The 20191-nt window shown below is 36.2% G+C and overlaps 2 protein-coding genes and 2 long non-coding RNA genes across 9 annotated transcripts; 3 read left to right on the top strand and 1 right to left on the bottom strand.

The window, feature by feature from the left end:
* The first annotated feature begins 2259 nt into the window (after window positions 1–2259).
* On the top strand, window positions 2260–5152 carry LOC143899102 (uncharacterized). Its single transcript, XR_013257379.1, has 2 exons — window positions 2260–3578; window positions 3978–5152. It is a non-coding gene; the product is annotated as an uncharacterized LOC143899102 (long non-coding RNA).
* A 478-nt stretch (window positions 5153–5630) lies between these two features.
* On the top strand, window positions 5631–7567 carry LOC143899101 (2-amino-3-ketobutyrate coenzyme A ligase, mitochondrial-like). Of its 6 annotated transcripts, none has more exons than XM_077409109.1 (3): window positions 5631–6079; window positions 6503–6925; window positions 7073–7567. In XM_077409109.1, the coding sequence occupies exons 2-3, from the start codon at window positions 6748–6750 to the stop codon at window positions 7225–7227; spliced, it is 333 nt and encodes a 110-aa protein (XP_077265235.1). In that variant the 5' UTR covers window positions 5631–6079; window positions 6503–6747; the 3' UTR covers window positions 7228–7567. The 6 variants fall into 6 exon arrangements, with proteins under 6 accessions (XP_077265235.1, XP_077265234.1, XP_077265231.1 ...); XM_077409108.1 differs by having other exon boundaries at window positions 6451–6925; XM_077409105.1 differs by having other exon boundaries at window positions 6237–6925.
* Window positions 7323–8687, bottom strand: LOC143899103 (uncharacterized). Its single transcript, XR_013257380.1, has 3 exons — window positions 8296–8687; window positions 7888–8183; window positions 7323–7692 (listed from the first exon to the last, which is right to left on the bottom strand). It is a non-coding gene; the product is annotated as an uncharacterized LOC143899103 (long non-coding RNA).
* Window positions 8688–8944: 257 nt separating this feature from the next.
* On the top strand, window positions 8945–11129 carry LOC143899100 (uncharacterized). Its single transcript, XM_077409103.1, has 7 exons — window positions 8945–9326; window positions 9577–9700; window positions 9795–9869; window positions 9957–10130; window positions 10223–10394; window positions 10483–10580; window positions 10697–11129. Exons 4-7 carry the CDS (start codon window positions 10013–10015, stop codon window positions 10951–10953), a joined length of 645 nt encoding a protein of 214 aa, XP_077265229.1. The 5' UTR covers window positions 8945–9326; window positions 9577–9700; window positions 9795–9869; window positions 9957–10012; the 3' UTR covers window positions 10954–11129.
* The last annotated feature ends 9062 nt before the right edge of the window (window positions 11130–20191 follow it).

Raw genomic sequence — 20191 nt, 5'->3', positions numbered from 1 at the left:
GACTCGCATTGTAGACCTAGCATAAGTTTGATAGGTTGGATCCAAAGGTAAGAACCAATCATATTTAACTTCTACTTAGCGACTGTCCGACACGCCCCGCTCCTCAGAGCCAATCCTTATTCCGAAGTTACGGATCCAATTTGCCGACTTCCTTTACCTACATTAGTCTATCAACTAGAGGCTCTTTACCTTGGAGATCTGCTGCAGATATGGGTACGAACCGGCCCGACACCTCCACGTGGCCATCTCCTGGATTTTCAAGGTCCGAAGGGAAGATCCGGACACCGAGATACATAGGGTGCTTTTTATTTAGCGGCTTGAGTCGACACGAGAGTCATTCTGTCTTTTTTCAACATCTAGTGAACAACAAAGATAGAGTGACGCTTGTGTCGTTAACTGAAAAGCATCCATAAAAAACTTGCGCTACTCTAATGTTTTGATTGGTTAACTTAGATGACGCGACGCGTGACGCGCTCAGTGGAAACTCAGCCTAAAGCTTTGTATCCACGATACTAAAAATCGCTCTGAGATCTCGGACAGAGAGAAAGAATTGATCAATCACTATTAAACAATTGATCAATGCTTCGATTACTTCTTTTTCCGTTCAAGATCTCGGAGCAATTTCTATCATCGTGGCACAAGACTTTAAAGGCTTCTACACACAAATTGCCATAACCATAAACATAAAATGTAAACGCAAGCTAAAGAACCAATCAAAATATTGTTTTAGCTTTATGTATTCTACAAGACGATAAAAATGATGATACAGATGGCCGTAAGCAGAAGTGAGATTTCAACCGGTTGTAATCCTATATTTACTTCTATATATACTAACTAGCTGGTTACCCGGGCTTCGCCCCGGAGGACATATGTAGTAAAACACGCAAATAATCTCTCTCTCTCTCTCTCTCTCTCTCTCTCTCTCTCTCTCTCTTTCTCTCTCCCCTTCTCTCTTTTTCTCTCTCTCTCTTTCTCTCTCTTTTTCCCTCTCTTCCTCTCTCCCTCTATTCCTTTACTCCTCTCTCCCTCTCTTTCCCTCTCTCTCTCCCTCTCCCCTTTTTCTTTCTCTCCCTGTTTTTATATACAATTTTTTGAGATTTGGTCATTTGAAACCAGTTTCCAAAATGATTGGTAACAAAAAATAGTACACTTTATAGCACTTCCCGGGAAATTTATATATATATTTATATATATATAGATTTTTTTAATTTTTTTACCCTTATTTTTCTTCCTCAATATCCATTTTCTTTAGATTACTTTCCATTTCCATGTATTTCTTTTTCCATATATTTCTTTTTACATTTACTAACAACTGACATATACTGAGTGAAATTATTAACTTATCTATACAGAATGTGAGAAGCCGATTAACTTGAAACTTGGTGACATTTATGAGTATATGTTCGGCTCAGAAATTCGAGTTCAGAAGTTCGAGCCAAACATATACTCATAAATGTCACCAAGTTTCAAGTTAATCGACTTCTCACATTCTGTATAGATAAGTTAATAATTTCACTCAGTATATGTCAGTTGTTAGTAAGGGTAAACCAAAGGATAATGTCGCTGCCCTAGATATAGAGGTCGATGTCGAATCTTAATAACGCGAAAATATACGACGATGCGCCGCGTAGTGTCTATGTCATTTGTCTGTGTTATGGTATGAAGTTGCTGCTTTCACATATTATATGTCAAAACTGATAAATCAGTCACTTCAATTCGTGACTGTCGCGAGCAATTAATTATTTAGTGAAAACTTATTTAGTGCCACCTTTGACGTTATTAAATTTTACAGTCAATACTACTTTCGGATACCGATTTCCAAAAAGATCGGTAACGAAAAATTATACAGTTTATAGCACTCCCGGGGAAATTTTAGCCCTACTTCATATATAATTTTTTGCGATTCGGTCAATTAATTCCCGAAAAATTTGAAAAATTTCTGATACCGGCTTCCAAAAAAATCGGTAACAAAAAATTATACACTTTTTAACATTTTCCGGAAAATTCTACCCCCGTTTCATATACAATTCTTTGAGATTCGGTCAATTATTTTTCGAAAATTAAAGAAATTAAAAAAACCGGTTTCCAGAAAATCGGTAACAAAAACTGTACACATTATGGCGCTCGCCGTAAATTTCTACCCCCTACTTCATATACAATTCTTTCAGATTCAGTCAATTATTTCCCAAAAAATTGAAAAAATTTCCGTACCGGCTTCCAAAAAGATCGGTAACAAAAAATTATACATTTTATAGCACTCCCCGGAAAATTCTATCCCTGTTTGATCTATAATTTGTTGAGATTTGATCAATTATTTTTCGAAAAATAGGAAAAATTAAAAAAATCGGTTTCCAGAAAATCGATAACAAAAAACTATACACATAGTGGCACTCCCCGGAAAATTCTACCCCTATTTCATATACTTTTGGTAAAAATTCGGTTCAGGGGTTTGGGCTGGGCGTTGATGAGTCAGTCAGTCAGTCAAAACAATCGTGAAAAAAACACATTTTACCTCTTTTCACCCCCTTAGGGGTGGAATTTCTAAAAATCCTTTCTTAGTGGATGCTTACGTCATGAGAGGAATACACCCTCCAAATTTCAAGTCTCTAGGTTCAGGGGTTTGGCCTGGGCGTTGATGAGTCAGTCAGTCAGTCAGTCAATCAGTCAGTCAGTCAGTCAGTCAGTCAGTCAGTCAGTCAGGACATCTTCCTTTATAGATATAGATTGGTTCCTTAGCTTATGTTTACGTTTTACGTTTATGGCTGTTCGAGATCCGTCGAACTTTCCTACGCGAAACATCGGCTCGAAAACATTATTGTATTTCACATCGAGAAATACCGATGTTTATGTGGTTTAAGCTCTTTCGAACTTGTGCGAAACATACGTTCCCCGCGATCCCCGCGCCCTCGAAGCCCATCGATCGCGATCACGCGTTACGAGAGTGCTCCCTTATTTGTCGAAGCACGGAAACGGCTGTTGTGACGCGTGATATGACCATACGGACGAATAGCGATTCAGCTCTCATCGCGCGTTCGTTCCTGAAAAACAACCCTCTTGAATAAACGGCGAATTCGCTCGCCGGACAGTCAGTCGTTGCTGAGGATTCCTAGCCTCAAGTCGTGGGCCAGAACTCATAGCCGAAAATCGTCGCGTATCAATCCTCGTCTAAAGACAGCACGGCTCTCTCCCTCTAAAATCGCGGCTTGAATCGCTACTCGCTCGTTTCGTCTCAAAGTGCGGATCTAAATTACTTATAGTTCTTCATTAAGTGTACTAATTAGCGAGGGGTCCGAAAACTTCCGCTCGTGCTCCGCTCGCGATCGTTCTTCTGCCGCGCGCTCAAGATTTCCGTTCGACGCGTACAGTCGTTCACGGAAAGGTTGCAACACTTTTTTTTGGATGGGTTTTGGAACGCACGAATATTTAGAGACTGCGAGCCACTGCGTCTAGGGAGTCGCCGTGACGGGCCGTGACCAGCAGTGAGCTGTAAGTGAGAGGTTAAGACAGCTGTCAAAAGAGCACATACAGGGTGTGTATACACAGCAAAAGACATCTTACAGCGTAACATCTGATAACAGGTAGGAACAAGACATCTTAAATAACGTATACTTTTTACGATATTTTAATTTAAATAAATAAATAAATAAATAAATAAATAAATAATTAAATAAATAAATAAGTCTATTTGAATTAAAATATTTAAATTAAAAAATAGAGTAATTTCAAGAACTTTCAAGTCTTAAATTATTTCTCTTACATATTTCGCGACGCTTGATAAGTCTATCTAGTTAAGATATAATATGAGCTAAACGATTTGTTATATATTTCTATGCGTTGTAGAATTTTGCCAAAAAGGACTTGAATAAAAGAAAATTTTATTTTGCAATAAATATTCTAATATATTTATAATTATAAGTCAGATATGATTTGCTTTACAAAGATGCAGACTGTAGTAACCATCATATATATTTTTGCAGATAATATAAAGAAACGAGGAACTGTCTCCTTGCGCAAACGTATATAGCACACTCTTCTGCATGTTGACAAGTGGATGAGCATGAGTGGATACATCTATTTATGGCTTCCGTGAACCATTTCCAAGGAAAGTCCCACGACCACCTGCAGGTTGAACGATAAATAAATATATTATTCAGAATAAAACATGAAAATTTGTTAGCCTAACTGGCAATAATTTTAATATTAATACAACAACGTTTCGACCTCTACTTTGGGTCCTTATCAAGTTATAAGTTATTTAGCAATGATTGAATTGCGCGTCAGGTTTTGAATCTAATGTTCGCTATGTGTTATACTTCCTGACCATATAGTTTAACGATGATAATAAGATTCAAAACCTGACGCGCAATTCAATCATTGCTAAATAACTTATAATTTGATAAGGACCCAAAGTAGAGGTCGAAACGTTGTTGTATTAATATTAAAATTATTGCCAGTTAGGCCGACAAATTTTCGTGTTTTATTATTTTATCACTGGCGAACAATTATTTTATGGATTATTCAGAATTTTTTTCTAACGAACAATTGTCCAAGGCGAATAGATTCGCAGAAACTTATTTCAATCAAAATCCAAACACTTTGTCAAGCATTATAAAGCTGATAGAAAAGCGTAAAAATAATCTTAAAGAGGCCGTATTTATTTTTACAAACCGATTTGGGAAAATGAAAGAGACCAATTGATCTGATCAATCAAAAATATCAAATGTGACGCAAGATATATAATTATCTGCATAATTTTTCTAATAATATTATTTTTATTTATTATTACCGTTTTGTAAATAACATTTTATTCAGTTTTAATTACTTCTAATACGTCTTAATATTTTTCGAGTTCAACGAGTCCTGAGCTGAGCGTTGAATAGCGGCCGAAGAGGACGACCACGACGGCTCGCGCCGCCATGGAAGCCTCGCAGCAAGGAAGATCCGCGGGAGGCCAAGGCACGGGACCGAGCTCAGATCCCCGAGACTGGCGCAAGAACGCCGATCGGTTCACCTCGCCCAGGCCTGGCACGTGAAATAATGGCGTCGCTTTTTAATATTTAGTATTTTATTAATAGACTGGAAGTTACTGATAAAATTATCTACGACATATTACTGTTGTGTAATTAACAAATTATTTATATAGTATTATAGATTTGATGTTGTTTAATATCCTTCGTAAAATATTGTTTATAAACGCACTAAAGGTACGATTTATTACATTTGATATAGAGCGAATACATTTTTTAAATTGAATATATAATAATACTTTTTGTAGACATTATGTAATAGTATTATTTGCTAATAGAATACTTAAATTTCAATATAAATTTGTATTATAATCGTTGATAGACTTTGAAGAAAAGACATGAAATAATAGCGTCGTTTTGTAATAAAAAGCTATATTTCTAAACAGTAGTTATTATTATCTGTAGAATAAACATTGTATTTTCTGTTGAATCTTCAAAATTTAATATTGTTCGACAATCATCTGCATTCTCCGACTCTACTGCACAACTAAATATCTCTTCCAATCTTCTTGAACGCCGGAAAATTAAATACAGTATCCAAAGTATTAAATCCAATTATAATATCGATATCCTTTTGTTGCTGTAATCGAATTTCCTGCGACTGGCGAACAATGTTCGGTGGCGGACTGCAAATTGTTGAACTTCTTGCCGTTTATGTGCAAGCATTGTCAGGCCACCTTCTGCAAAGAGCATTTCAATATGGTATCGCACGAGTGTTTAAAAACGGAGACCGCAAAATTCGTTGTAGGACAATCGGCAAGCTTCCTGTGCTCTAAGGAATCTTGCAAGGATGCGTCGTTGATCGAAATGCCTTGTATCAAGTGTAAGCGGCATTTTTGCGTGGCGCACAGGCATCACGGAGCTGAGTGAAACGGAGAAGACACAGAAACTGAAGAAATGGCAGATACCAAAGAAACAATTTGCAGAAACGAAAGCTATAGTAGATTAACAAATCGCGGACAGTTTGAGGAAACCCAAATATACAACACTGGCAAATAAAGTACTATTACATGTTATATATAAAACAGAAAATATATGTTTTAACGGAAAACGTAAGCATAGATGTGTATTATACAAAGAGTGACCGCAAAAATAGCCTCTTTTTTAACCCTTGAATTTAGATTTCTACTTACAAGTACTAAATGATAATCTATAATGAGTCATGAATCCTCAGAAAGTTTTAGATTTAGCTGGCTTTTTATTTTTAAGATATGGAGGGTCAAAGTTGTTGATTTCACCAACTTCACAGGCCCACAAAAAGAGAAAAGTTGTTTACGCCATGGACTAGACCATGGTATTTCCATGTATTTTTGCCTGCTGAAACCGAATATGACCTCAGTTTTGCCCCTACACGTCAGGATTTTTTTCTACAGCCAAAAACAAGGTATTTTGCCCCTACAAAACACCTTGTTTTTGGTTGTAGAAAAAAATCAAATTCTTACACATCTGAAAGATTAAAAAGTGAATCTCCAAAGCTCGAGTCGCTTGTCCGGTCTGTAAATGAAGACACTGTCGATCGGCATCGACCTGGAGGGATTCACCTCAACCCATCGCCACTGTGTAATACGTGAAGAAGCCCAGCTTCCACGAGGGTAATGAAGATGATGAAGAGAGGCGGTGGGCAGCAGGCAGCATGCGCAGTGATCGGCAGTGATATTAAACTTTTATTGTGCTATTTAAACTTTTCTAATTTAAACATTACTTTATACATTATTAACAGATGATGGATCTTATAACAGGCAGCACAAAGTTTTTGGATCGTTTAGCAGGCAATACCGAGCATTTCAGAAATGCGATGACTAAAGCTGGATTCATTGTCAGCGGCGATAACCATCCTATTTGTCGTGTTATGTTGGGTGATGCAAAATTAGCAACAACATTTGCAGATAAAATGATGGGTATGAATATTATTTTCATATAAATTATAAAATCTTTAAAGAAATAAACTATCAATGATAAAATATACAACACTTACCATATATTATCAAAGTTTTACAACTTATTCTATTATATTGCACGAGAATGATTTTTTTTTTTTTTTACAGAAAAGGAAATTTACGTCATTGGATTCAGCTATCCCGTGGTACCAAAAGATAAAGCAAGAATACGTGTTCAGATTAGCGCAGCGCACTCGACCGAAGATATAGATCGTGCGGTAGGTGCTTTCACACAAATTGGAAAAGAACTTGCGGTAATTTAATAAATACATTTTTAATAACGGCAAAGAAAAATTGAATTATTGATTCTGTCTCCAATATGCATATATTTTGTTTCATTATATAAATAAATAAATCGCAGTGTTAACGCTATATATTTAAGTTTATTTGTATTATATACAAATTAAATATTGCAAGTATATAAGTGCATGCAAATGTTGAACGTTGAATTTATTAACACGTGCAATAACAAATATCTTAATCGAGCATTATATTAAAGATGTACCTTTTTTTATACAAATTTCCAACGCGCAATGTTGTAAGTGTATAAAATCTTGAATTAGGTGTAAAGTTATATTGTTATTAAACATTTGTTACATAGAATGCTAAGGTTTGTACGGTTTAACGAGATTTTCCGAAAATTCCCTGACCTGTTGAACTCCACGCACTTTCCTTTCTAGCAATAATGGAAGCTGCGTGACGTGAAAGTCCTCATAAAGGTCCATTATCTTAAAAAGAAAAAAGAATCATTTAATTTATCTTTCAAGAATTTGACAAAGCAATAAACTACGAACGAACAACAACGAACTTATTTGTAAAAGAAATTTTTTTTTTTTCAATTTAAATAATTCAGGGAGAATACTTGATATACTTAATGTTAAAATGTATTAATTTTAGGTGCAGTATCAAACACGGCGTAGTACTTTCGGTCCCGCTCCTTCATGAGGAATTCATCGCCGACGGAGAGTATGCGTTCACTCAGCTCGGCTAGGACATTCGGACGAACGGCGCTAACGACGACGACGACGACGACGACGGCAACGTTGGGGAGGACGACGCGACGGTGCACGAGACGGTGTTCACTCGCTCGGACTCGCAAATCCACCCGTGCCGATAGCGAGCATCAACGCGGACGTTGGATGCGTTCGACGATCGAAGGAAGGTAAGTGGCCGTGGAAGGAAGAGGCAGTCATATATAGGTATGATTGCCTGATATACTCTATAAAAAGAAGAAAAATAAGCTCAATTTAATTATTTATAAACTTTTTCTATTTTGAATTTTACAAAGTAATTTACTCAAAGAGTAATATGTTTCAGGTACGGTGTCTTACCTGAGGTGAGAACTTCTCTTAATTATATATATAGGAGACCGATCATATGTACATGACGATCATATGTACAAGATCTCCGCTCCGCGAGAGGCTTCGACACGAGAAGCCGAGACAAGATTTCCGTTCGCGATACCTGGCAGAAAGTACGAACGACTCAGAAGATTTCCGAATCCGCGGCGCACGATCCGTTGTTCCCCCTCGCGTCTTTTCCGTTCTTGAAATAAAGACTATATATTTCTTTGTGCAATCTGTGTTCCGAGTGCTTTAATCCTCATTCCTCCCGCGAATTTACGACTCGCGTTACACACGCTTCTCGCTCAACTCTGAGCGGAATCCAGATTCAGGGCGACCGTCGAAAAGCGACGCCCAAACAATGGCTATGGCTATTCATGTGCGAAAGCTTAAGGTCTAGGTGCATAAACATATGCATAAAGAAACGGATTGGTCTATTTCCTTATGCACATGCATATGGACCAATCAATTCTCTTAAGGCCATCGCACACAAAATTGCATAGGCTGCATAAGCATAGCATAAGACCGCTGGACCAATGAGCATCCAGCATAGAGTCGCCATATTGATTTATATAAGATGCTCATTGGTCCAGCGGTCTTATGCTATGCTTCTGCAGCCTATGCAATTTTGTGTGCGATGGCCTTTATGTTTATGTTTATGCGCTAAGCAAGTTTGTCTGGATTGATTTTTAGTGCCCATCTACACTAGGTGCTTTAAGCCCTAGTCTTTGTTTTAAGCTTTCACGTTGTTTTAAAGCCTGAATGCTCGTCTACAATAGATGTTTTAAGCTCTAGACCTTATACTTTATACTCTAAACTATGACGTATTTCCGGCCTTGAGCGTTTCTCGCGCTGCTCTAAGCCCTAAAGGTGCGTTTAGATGGGAGCGTCGAGCGTCGAGCGTCGAGCGTCAAGCGTTAAACACGCGCGCAGCACCCTTGCGCAGCTGTTTAAACGTGCAGATTTCAGCGTCTTGACGCAAAATGGCTAGTGACACGAGTTCGATAGATGCCGTAGAGGTAAAGAGGTTATATACGCTATTAACATTGAAAATTTATATTTATTTATATTACATAATAGATATTATTATTATTATTATTATTGATAATATTTACCATAGAATTTAAATTGGCGCATGTTAAAACCTAACCAAGCATTAAGAAATTAATTTTCATAAATTGTTTAGTACATTCTCTTATAAAATACACAATCCTATCCATTTATATTTTTCCTATATGTTTGAATTCTTTGTAACATTGTATTTCATAGGCATCAACTTGTGGGGTGTGTATGTCCAAAGTGAACAAAAACGAGATTTTTAATCACAAATGTGTTCAACATTGGTATAGTATAACCATTGATACAAATGCCAAAATGTTTTATCCTACTAATCGTAAGGGCTATAATTAATTAATTTATATGATATATAAGTTTTTTATACACTTCTTTAAAGAACTTATAATTAATACTTTTGTACAACATTGCAGAAAAAGGGGAATATTTGGCAAAAGTGATATGTGACAATCAAAAACAACTTGCTTTAATTAATAATGAACCGAATAGTCAGTTTTCTTTTAAAAAAGTAATACGAATGAACAAGGAAGTAAAAGCTGAGTCTGATCTACCCACAAATGATTGCTATATTTCAGAAAATGATTCACAACAATAATTTCCCACAACATTAGATAAAAGTGCATTGGAAGAAATGTTGATTGAAGAAGTAAAAAACAGACCGCCCTTATACGATTACACACTGCCTTTGTCTGCCCGTGGTAGGCACAAAATTGCAGAGTTATGGAAAGAGATTTCTGACGCTCTTCATGGTATGTATTATATTTTACATAAGCCTAAATTATCAAAGAAAAGCATTGGTTACATTAAATATTTTAAAAGTATGTTTTAACAAATGTATTAGGTCTTTTAAGTCCTGAAGATGCTAAAAAGAGATGGAAATCGCTTAAAGACACTTACAGTAAAGCAGTGGCTGAAGAGAAAAAACCTAGTGCGTCAGCTAGATCATGTTCACAAAAAATGTGGAAACATTTTGAAGCAATGTCCTTCTTACGTTCGGTATCAAGAAGCAGAAAGTATATATCAATTTTTATGTACAACTTAAAGTAGTATATATATCTTAAATTTTATGATCACTAATTTCAAGCATATCTTATTTTACAGTTTTATTTCTAATCTGACGGTTCCAATCATTGAGTCCAACAGAAATCTTTTCGAGGAGAACAGTTCAGACAACATGGAAAAACGTAAAAATACTGAAGGTATTAATAATGTTACAGAGTTTTTCTTTATTATTTGTTGACCTCTGACCGATCTTTTAATAAAATGTTCAGTTAATTCATATACATTAAAGAAATATCAAACAATTTCTTTTTAGATGAACCCCCTGCTGAACATCGGGCTAAAGCTCATGATGATTTAAGTTCATCAATTAATCGTATAGCTGAAGCATTTTGTAACAAAGACAATAATTCTGTGATAAACCTGCCAAAGTTGCCAGAAATAGATGCATTAGATGGTATGTTTATATACATAAAACAACGATTGCTCAAACTTAGTCAAGAAAAGCAGAATATGCTGTTAATGAAATTTCAACAAGATATTGCTAAAGAAGAACAAAACCAACGTGGATAATATTATGTTTTTTTTGTAACATTAGCAATTGTTATGTTCCTACTTTTTTATATTTGTTTCTTTTCTTATTCTTTTTCATAAATATAATTTTCAGGTATAATTTTAATATTTTAACAACGTTACTCTTATTATATTACAGTATAATTTTTTTATTTCATAATTAGACGTTATTTATGTCACGTAAAGTAAAATCACACAGTATTACAACTTGATGTTTATTTTATTTTTAAGTATAACTAGATTTTACTGACAAATGTTCCTCTTTTCAATGTTATTTAAAAATATTTTGACGTTAAATTATATATATATATATATATATATATATATATAGAGAGAGAGAGAGAGAGTTTATTGTCAAATATGATATAGATTATAATTTTTGTAAAACATTGATATTTCTAATATTTTTCGGTTTTATGAAGCATGTTATTCTTATCTTTAAAATATTTAGTTACCGCAAAATAATACTTTTATGATTGTCTAACGATAGATGATAGAAAAATATACATTATAGTAGTCATAAATTATTTATTATATACATGTGCACATGTATTATAATAGTATGACTATTTACAAACGTTGCGAATAAATTTATTTACAAAAGTAACCTCTGTCTTAAATGTACATGAAACATTATGTGAAATGATATAGAATCATAATAAATTACCAAATTTTATTTATTTACTTGTATATTTGAATATTTTGCCAACCAACTTCTCCTTTCTCATTGAAGAATCTACAGAATTCTTCGCGAATGTTAGCTGCGCGTAACGAATATGTTCTTGTTTGAGTACATCTAATGTTAATATATGCACGAAAATCTTCAACATTTTGTCTCCAAGAGCCGTTTTCAATATCTCCATCTATTACAGGCCTATCTACAAGTTGTTGTGTTATATACGTTTCTCGCTCAACATCATGCTTTTTCAGCCAATTATGAAGGCAGACGATTGCTTGAATCATTTTTATTGCATTTGGTGCTTTTGCTAAAATTGGTCGTCTCAAAAGTCGCCATTGGCTGGCTAAAATGCCGAAAAAATTCTCAACCGTTCTTCGAGCTCGAGATAAACGATAGTTGTAAATGCGTTTCTCTAATGTCATTCCATTTTTTCCTGGATATGGTCGCATCATATAATCAGTTAACGGAAATGCCTCGTCTCCTATTAATACGTATGGTAAAATTGGACCATCTTTATATAATGCTTCGGATAAAGAAAGATTAAATTCCTTTCTTTCTAATAACAGGCCCATGGCACTATTCTTGAAAAGACCTGCATCACCCTGCCTCCCAGGGGCACCAATGTCAACGCAACGTATAATATAATTAGCATCACTTATTGCGAGTAATATAATGCTGTGACTGCCTTTGTAATTATAATATTTTGATCCTGCGTTGTCTGGACACTGAAAAAATATTATTATTGTATAATTTTATATTTCAATTTGAGAGGCATATCTTTTATAACTTAACAATTACTTGAATAACGATGTGTTTCCCATCTATCGCACCAACACAGTGAGGGAAGTTCCATTTATTCGCAAAGTCGTTCGCAATTTCTTTCAAGTCGTTTGTATCACATTGTGAAAACACAATAGGATACAAATGCTCCCATATAACGGAACATGTTTCTCGTATAATATTTGTAATGCTGCTGACAGATATTAAAAATTGATATGACAATGATACCATGCTGTCTCCTGAGGCAAGATATCTGTTAGCATTATAAGAAATACAATAATTATAACAACCTAAACCATTCTAATATGTAAAATTATTAAATTTCATTAATTACATGTTATTTACAATGAAATATTGTTAATTTGAGTTTACTTTAAAGTTACTATTAAACGTTGCTCTTCATTTATTGGCTCACGCACAACATAATGTTTTTTTAAATCGTGTCCTACTATTGTTCTTCCAATTGTATCGGTGTCATTCTCGTATAATTTTGGAAACGAAGATCTTCCAACCTAATATTAGGAAGTACTGCATGATAAAATCCATGTCTCTGTCTTTCTGCAAATACTTTTGAAATCCAGCATCTTCTTTTCCTTTTATTTTTTGATTTGATTATATTTGCAATCATTGAAATTGCTGCAACTAAATCTGCTTGTTTTTTCCTTATAGTGCTGATTAACAATGCTATTGCATTGTAATATCCACTGATGTAACCGATAATTAAATTGTCTTAAAATATGTGAAATCGTGTATATAATCAGCAAACTGATGATGCCCTTCAGCATCAACAACTGGAGCCGTCAGATTAGAAATAAAGCTGTAAAATAAGATATGCTTGAAATTATAGTGATCATAAAATTTATATTAATATATTATTTATATTATATTATTTCATATTATATAAAATTTATATTAATATATGTGTAATATATATTATTATATGAGAACGTAAAAAAAGTTTTTAAAATTTAATCTTTTAATACTTGATTATATTTTAATATGTGCCATATGTGAAATTCTATAAATATTAATTATCAATAATATTAATATTTATTACGAAATATGAATAAATATAAATTTTCAATATATAATCTCTTTACCTCTACGACGTTTATCGAGTTTTCTTCTTCTTATTTTATATTGGTTTCTGCCGCTTTTCAGCGGACAATACGGCCAGATTTGCCACTGTTTGTTTAACAAAGTCAATTGCGTAGCAAAGTTTGAGTGGAAATTGTGATTGCATCAGCAAAAGCGCGACTCGACCTTTATCGAGTTGTGTCACTAGCCACTTTATTAGCGTCAAGACGCTGAAATCTGCACGTTTAAACAGCTGCGCAAGGGTGCTGCGCGCGTGTTTGACGCTTGACGCTCGACGCTCCCATCTAAACGCACCTTAAGTTCTCAGCCCGAAGCGAGTTGGCCAACTTCCATCTTTTATTACGTGCGAAATAATTTGCGTGTGTTCGACATTCTGTAAAAATATGAATAAAAAAAAAATATTAGCTGTTATCGGTTTAACTCACATGAACAATATACTTTTGTACACGTATTCAAAAAAAGAAGGTGTAGGAGATAGTGGGTGAGGAAAATTAATCAACGAAGAGTACAGCAAGGAGTATATAATAATTTGTTCAGAGAGTTATATTTAACGGATGAAAAACAGTTTTTCTCGAATATACAAGAATGAATATAAGACAGTTTGATTATCTGTTTTCTTTGATTGGCCCTTTGCTTCAAAAGAAAAGCATGAGAGAGCCCTTGTCCAAGACTTTGCCTAGTTGTCACTTTGAGGTTAGTATCAATAGCATCATTGTCTAGCATCCTTTTTATATTTTTGTATGAAATATAATTATATATCATCTCTTGTTCCGACAGTTACCTAGCGTCTGGTGACAGCCCCTCAAGTATTTATCTAAGTACTATAGGATTGGTGCTTCTACCATATATAAAGTCATTCCGGAAACCTGCAAAAGTATTTGGCAAGCTTTGTCCCCGTTGTTCCTCAAAGCACCTACCGTAAAAAAGTGGAGTGAAATAGCTGAGCATTTCTACAATCGTTGGAATTTGCCTAATTGTGTCGGTGCCCTGGATGGAAAACATATCCGTGTGCAATGTCCTCCTCATAGTGGTTCAGAATATTTCAACCACAAGAAATATTTCAGTTTAGTGTTGATGGCATGTTGTGATGCCAATTATTGCTTCACGTGGGTGGAAGTTGGAGACTATGGTAAGACTATAGATCTAAAAATTTATGGCATTGTTTTGAATAAGTTGTATTTATTTTTTGTAAAACTTGTATCTATTTCAGGCTCGCTCCCAGACAGCAGTATTTTTGGAAATTCAGTGCTAGGGACAGCGTTGGAAACAAAATCTTTAAATTTCCCTTCACCTAAGGAATTACCAGATACAAATGATAAAATACCTCATTTCTTTGTGGGAGATGAGGCATTTCCTTTGAGACCAGATTTAATGCGTCCTTATTCAAAGAAAGGCATTAAAAGTGATACAGAAAGAATATTTAACTATAGATTATCTCGTGCACGAAGGATAATCGAAAATGCTTTTGGCATTCTTTCCTCGAGGTAAGTGTCATGTCCATTTAACAGCGAAATATATTTTTATTAATAAAGTAATGAATTACTGTAAACATATGTAATTAACAGATGGAGAGTTCTTCATACATGCATCAAAATAAAAGTAGAAAATGTAGAAAAAATAGTCTTAGCTACAATATGTCTCCACAATTTTATGATGATGAGAGAGGATCGCGAGGTTGAAAGGAGGATGTATTGTCCCACAACTTATATTGATAATGAAAGCGACTCAGATGGCATAGTAACGCCAGGAACATGGCGGGATGCTCCAGCATGTCCGAATTTGTGCGATTTTGGCCGCTTAGGCAGCAATAATGCTACAAGAATGGCTATGACTCAAAGAACAACATTGGCTGAGTGGATGCTTACAGATGAAGGACAAGTACCCTGGCAATTTCAAATGATTCTTCGTGGTTATAATGTTCACTTTTCTTCTTACGATTAGTAATATATGTACATACACTTATACATATTTTATGATCTTTTATTGAATAATAAAAATGTTTTTCTCCAAACTAGTGCATTTGTAAAAATTACTTTAATAATAAACAGATTAAACAAGTATCTTAATTCAAATTTGTTTTTATTTTATATATTTAAAAAACATTACTACATATGAACTTTATATAAACAATATTTCACAGAAAAAAAATATGTCGCTGTAACATTACTTTTCTTTAGTAACATAACTGTAATAACATGTTATTCTTCATAACGTATACTACGTTTACGCGAGCGTTACTTCTGTAGTAACTTACGATATATTACTCGTTTACGCGGAGTAAATTATCGTAAGTTACTACAAAATTTCGTTTACGCGAAGGAAAATCATGTTTACGCGAAGGAATTATCGTAAGTTACTACAGAAGTAACGCTCGCGTAAACGTAGTAACAGTAATATAGTATTAGTTATGCGTAATAATATAATAATCTTAAAAAATTACCAGTAACACATTATAATTTTTTAAAATTTAAATTATACATGTTTTTCATATAAAGAAGTTTGTACTATTACATCATCTTACTTCACTAAATCACATCTTATTTGTAAAAAAAAAAACTATATTCTCACTTTATAAAAAATATGTTTATCATTAAAAAAAACATTGGACATTTATTGGTTAAATGATTGGTTAAATGAGTTAATTAGTTGTACATACAGCTATCAAGCAAGATAATTGGTTCTCGGCAGCCACTGATTTTAAAGCTTGCGCAATTACACTTGCATTTGGATCAACAACTGGTTTTTTCTCCTCAATTGTTGCACTATTGCATGCGGTAATTATGCAGTAATAGGGACCACTTTCCGATGACCTTGACTTTGATATATGTTGTCAAGGTCATGACCCCGAGTGACCTTCAGTAGGTTTTAGCCGTCGCTCGCTATTCGGTAAAAAGTTATTAACAAAAAAAGTTTGGAAAATATAGCAGCTATTTTGACTATTGGAAGGCATAAATAATTAATATATACGTGTGTGTGCTCTGCTTTAAAGAAAATCACAACTTCTATAAAGCAGGACATACACACATGTGTGTGTGCCCTGCTTTAAAGAAAATCACAACTTCTATAACTATAACTATAGAAATTGTGATTTCTTTTAAGCAGGGCACACACACATGTGTGTATGTCCTGCTTTATAGAAGTTGTGATTTTTTTTAAAGCAGGGTACACACACATGTGTGTATGTCCTGCTTTATAGAAGTTGTGATTTTCTTTAAAGCAGGGCACAAACACGTATATATTAGTTATTTATGCCTTTCAATACTCAAAATAGCTGCTATATTTTCAAAACTTGATTTGTTAATAATTTTTTAACGAATAACGAGCGACGGCTAAAACCTTCCGAAGGTCATTCAGGAGGGTAACCTTGACAACATATGTCAAGGTCAAGGTCATTGGAGGGTGGTCCCTATTACTGCATAATTACCTTGCATGCTACTGCTAAATCACTAACAGCTATTGACGATTTTGTAAGAAGTGCTTCGAGGCGTTCATTACAGGCTTTTTTATTTTGCGCAAATTTATCAAGAGGAGGTACCAAATTTCGTTTTTTTGGTGTTTTTGTAGTCTGTGGAATACTTGCAACATTCTCTGTTTTTTTGGTAGGAACTTTATATAATACATACTCTGTAGGAATGTTTTCTGCATTTTCTGTGTTTTCTTTGTTTTCTATATTTTCTGCAAAGAAAAGTATATACTATTATATTAAAGGATCGATGTACATTGCGACGCCTCTTCGTTCGCGAAGCTGTTCGGCGAGACGGGAGAACGACCCAAATCTAGACCGGGTGGCAGAGCCCTTCAAAACTCAAAAAATACTACACGCAAAATTGTTGGGCGCCAGGTGTGGAGAAGGCCACACCACCTTTGTCTCGAAACGCTAAGCACTCTCAGTTACTCTCAATATTTTTACTCGCAATACTCTTACGGGCTCCGGCCGGTCGCGACAGCTGCTCAGTTTAGTTAGTCTAAGGTCGGGGTTCAGCGGATGGCCGCGCCTAGAGAAATTGGCTATGGTTAGGCAGCATCGAAATACACAAAACTTTGTTCGCAACTAATATAATATAAGATGACAACCCAAAGCATATCACAAGGTCATAATATCCCGTAGAATAACACTAGGGAGAACGCGAGATAATATTTACGAAAACGCACGATCGTGTTTACTCCACGGGAGTCAGGCTCCGTTTATGTGAGGCTCTAACAAAGGCGTGGTCAGACGGCTTATAATCCGAGCGAGACTCTCCGATGGAATAAAAATAAGTGTGACGTTATGGGTTCCGTCAGTTCTAGCGTAGGGCCAAATATGCCCCAATCCTGAGATCCATCATTAGGACCACATCCACCACGTCACACCGAATAGTAATTAAACTGACTCTACTCAATATCCGCGCGAACAATTGCTGAGAATGACTCTACTTCAACGCACGCAAACGGAGAGTTCTCGGGAACAAACGCTACACGCGGAATTCTCGCCAAAGGAGCAATATCCACAAAATAAGGATTTCTCGTAGAACGAACGGCACACGCAAAATAAAGGTTTCTCTCTGAGGGGACGATACACCGTCGGGATTTCTCGCAAAAGTTCTCGCAAAATAAACGATACGCGCACAATAATTTCTCGCAAAATAAACAATACGCGCACAATAATTCCCCGCAAAATAAACGATACGCGCACAATAATTTCTCGCAAAGTAAACGGTACGCGCACAATAATTTCTCGCAAAATAAACGATACACGCAAAATAAGGTTTCTCGCAAACCCAAATGATACCCGTAACATAGGAGTTCTCGCATAACACCCCTCGAAACGTAACACGAAGCTTCGCTGTACGGTCCACACCGCGAGCACGTGATACTCACGCCTGATCCCGCCCGGGGTGTGCGGTACTCTCAGCCGGAGTAAATCTTACTCTAAATTTCTGAACGTTAATCGCGGTCGATTTCGGGCACCTTCGAAAAGGCTGACTCTATGTCCGGTATACCGACGCCTCACACTTCCCGTACCGGGGGCGGTAATTTACGTCTCCCGGAGGCCGACACGCCCCTGAACAGCCGGACGCGTAGAAAGCCCGCACGACGACGTTTCCACTACGTGAAAACTAACTCTACCGGGAACGCCGATGTCTTACACCCTAATCGATCGGCACGATAATCATAAACGGTAATTTCCGAATACACGAAACGGTAATCTAACGCGACGGACTGTTGAGTCGACCTGCGAGGTTTAATCCCGCGACACGCATCACCCTCGTGACGGGCGGCCGGCGCCGCACCGTTTTTACACTCCGATCCCAGGTCGGTTGAGTCGGGAAGAAACGGACGCCCCTTCGGTATTCTTACGGGGAGTCAGCGGGCTATGTCTTCCCGTAGAAACTAGACGAAAAGCGATAATCCTCTCAATGGATTTACGGCAATGGCGCGTAGGCAAGGAAACTCTCAAACAAGCCTACGCGTCTCTCTCAAAATCTTACGCGACACGATACCGACACTCCGCCCGCCGTTCCCCGATACCCGATGTCCGGGGTGGGTGGCTGGTTACATCTCGTCATTCCGTCCTTCCTTCAATCTATCTCTTAGGGCCGCCGCCCTCGCCTATTGTCTCGGTACGATTCTCCTCGGACGTCCGGCCACGTTGGCGGTCTACCCAACAGTCTCTCAATCATTCCCGCGGCTTCGACTCGCGGCCCTCTAGAGCAGGGCGCTTCACCGCACCGGCGGATGGCGCCACGTTGTCGAAACGGGCCCTCCGGCCGCTTCTTCCTGAAAACTATAAACACGGCAGTACGCGCGCAATACAAAGATGGGAATGGGGAAGACTGGGACGTGCACACGGTGCAACGTCACAACATATGCAAAGCTAACATTAAGAAAAAAAGATAAAATAGTACTATACCAATCCCCTGTGATTCATGATCATTTCACGCAAAATATTCGGAATCGGAACCTGAAGTAGTATTTTGTGACTGTATCACACGGTTTGCACTAGATGATGAGACAGGCCGGACAGGTGAGTTTATGGCAGGTGAGCAGCTACTAGAGGTTTCATTACATCTTAAGGTTGACCTCTGCAGAAGTGAGGAACTTCTTGCTCTGCATATGTAAAGAAATTTATCATAATTACTATTACGTATCTATTCTTTATATTTAACTTATTATCTTAATATATTAACTTATTAATACATTGAACTAAATGTAAACAGGTAAGACAAGAAATATAATTCTGGTAAATCATGAAACTTCTCATCTTTATATTTCGCATTGACTAATAACGCATATATATGGTCCAAGCATTCCGTTCGTTGATTGAAGCCGGAAGTTGCAAGTGTGATAGTTGATTTACCCCTTTATGCTTGCTTTCTTACTCTATCGTACTGAAAAAATATGGCCTTCCTACAACTGTCAATAAAAAGTGAGAAAGCACTAGGGGTGAATAAACTATCTCACTTGCAACTCTGGGTTTATTTGCTACAGCAGAAATGTACAAATGTTTGGTCTAAGTATGCACGTCATTGGAATTGACTTTATATACAGCTTCAGTTTATATTTATTGCAGCTAATATTTATTGTAGCTAAAAAGAAATTTTTCTTAATCAACACAGATCATTAGTAACATTATGTCTATACACTCTATACATGATGTTGTACACATGTTATATAATATTTATATTTGTGCGTGAGCAG

This window comes from Temnothorax americanus, unplaced genomic scaffold (genome assembly GCF_048541705.1).
Source record: "Temnothorax americanus isolate GAGA-0224 unplaced genomic scaffold, ASM4854170v1 Scaffold250, whole genome shotgun sequence".
NCBI classification, from domain to species: domain Eukaryota; kingdom Metazoa; phylum Arthropoda; class Insecta; order Hymenoptera; family Formicidae; genus Temnothorax; species Temnothorax americanus.
The sequence above is the reverse complement of the archived record's forward strand: the minus strand, read 5'-3'. Positions and strand labels throughout refer to the sequence as shown.

Excerpts from the sequence above, each read along its gene's own strand:
- LOC143899101 (XM_077409109.1), top strand. The coding sequence starts at position 6,748 with ATGATGGATCTTATAACAGGCAGCACAAAGTTTTTGGATCGTTTAGCA. Across the intron at positions 6,926-7,072 it reads ATTTGCAGATAAAATGATGG|AAAAGGAAATTTACGTCATT; the intron begins GTATGAATATTA and ends TTTTTTTTACAG.
- LOC143899100 (XM_077409103.1), top strand. The coding sequence starts at position 10,013 with ATGTTGATTGAAGAAGTAAAAAACAGACCGCCCTTATACGATTACACA. Across the intron at positions 10,131-10,222 it reads GATTTCTGACGCTCTTCATG|GTCTTTTAAGTCCTGAAGAT; the intron begins GTATGTATTATA and ends CAAATGTATTAG. Across the intron at positions 10,581-10,696 it reads AAAACGTAAAAATACTGAAG|ATGAACCCCCTGCTGAACAT; the intron begins GTATTAATAATG and ends ATTTCTTTTTAG.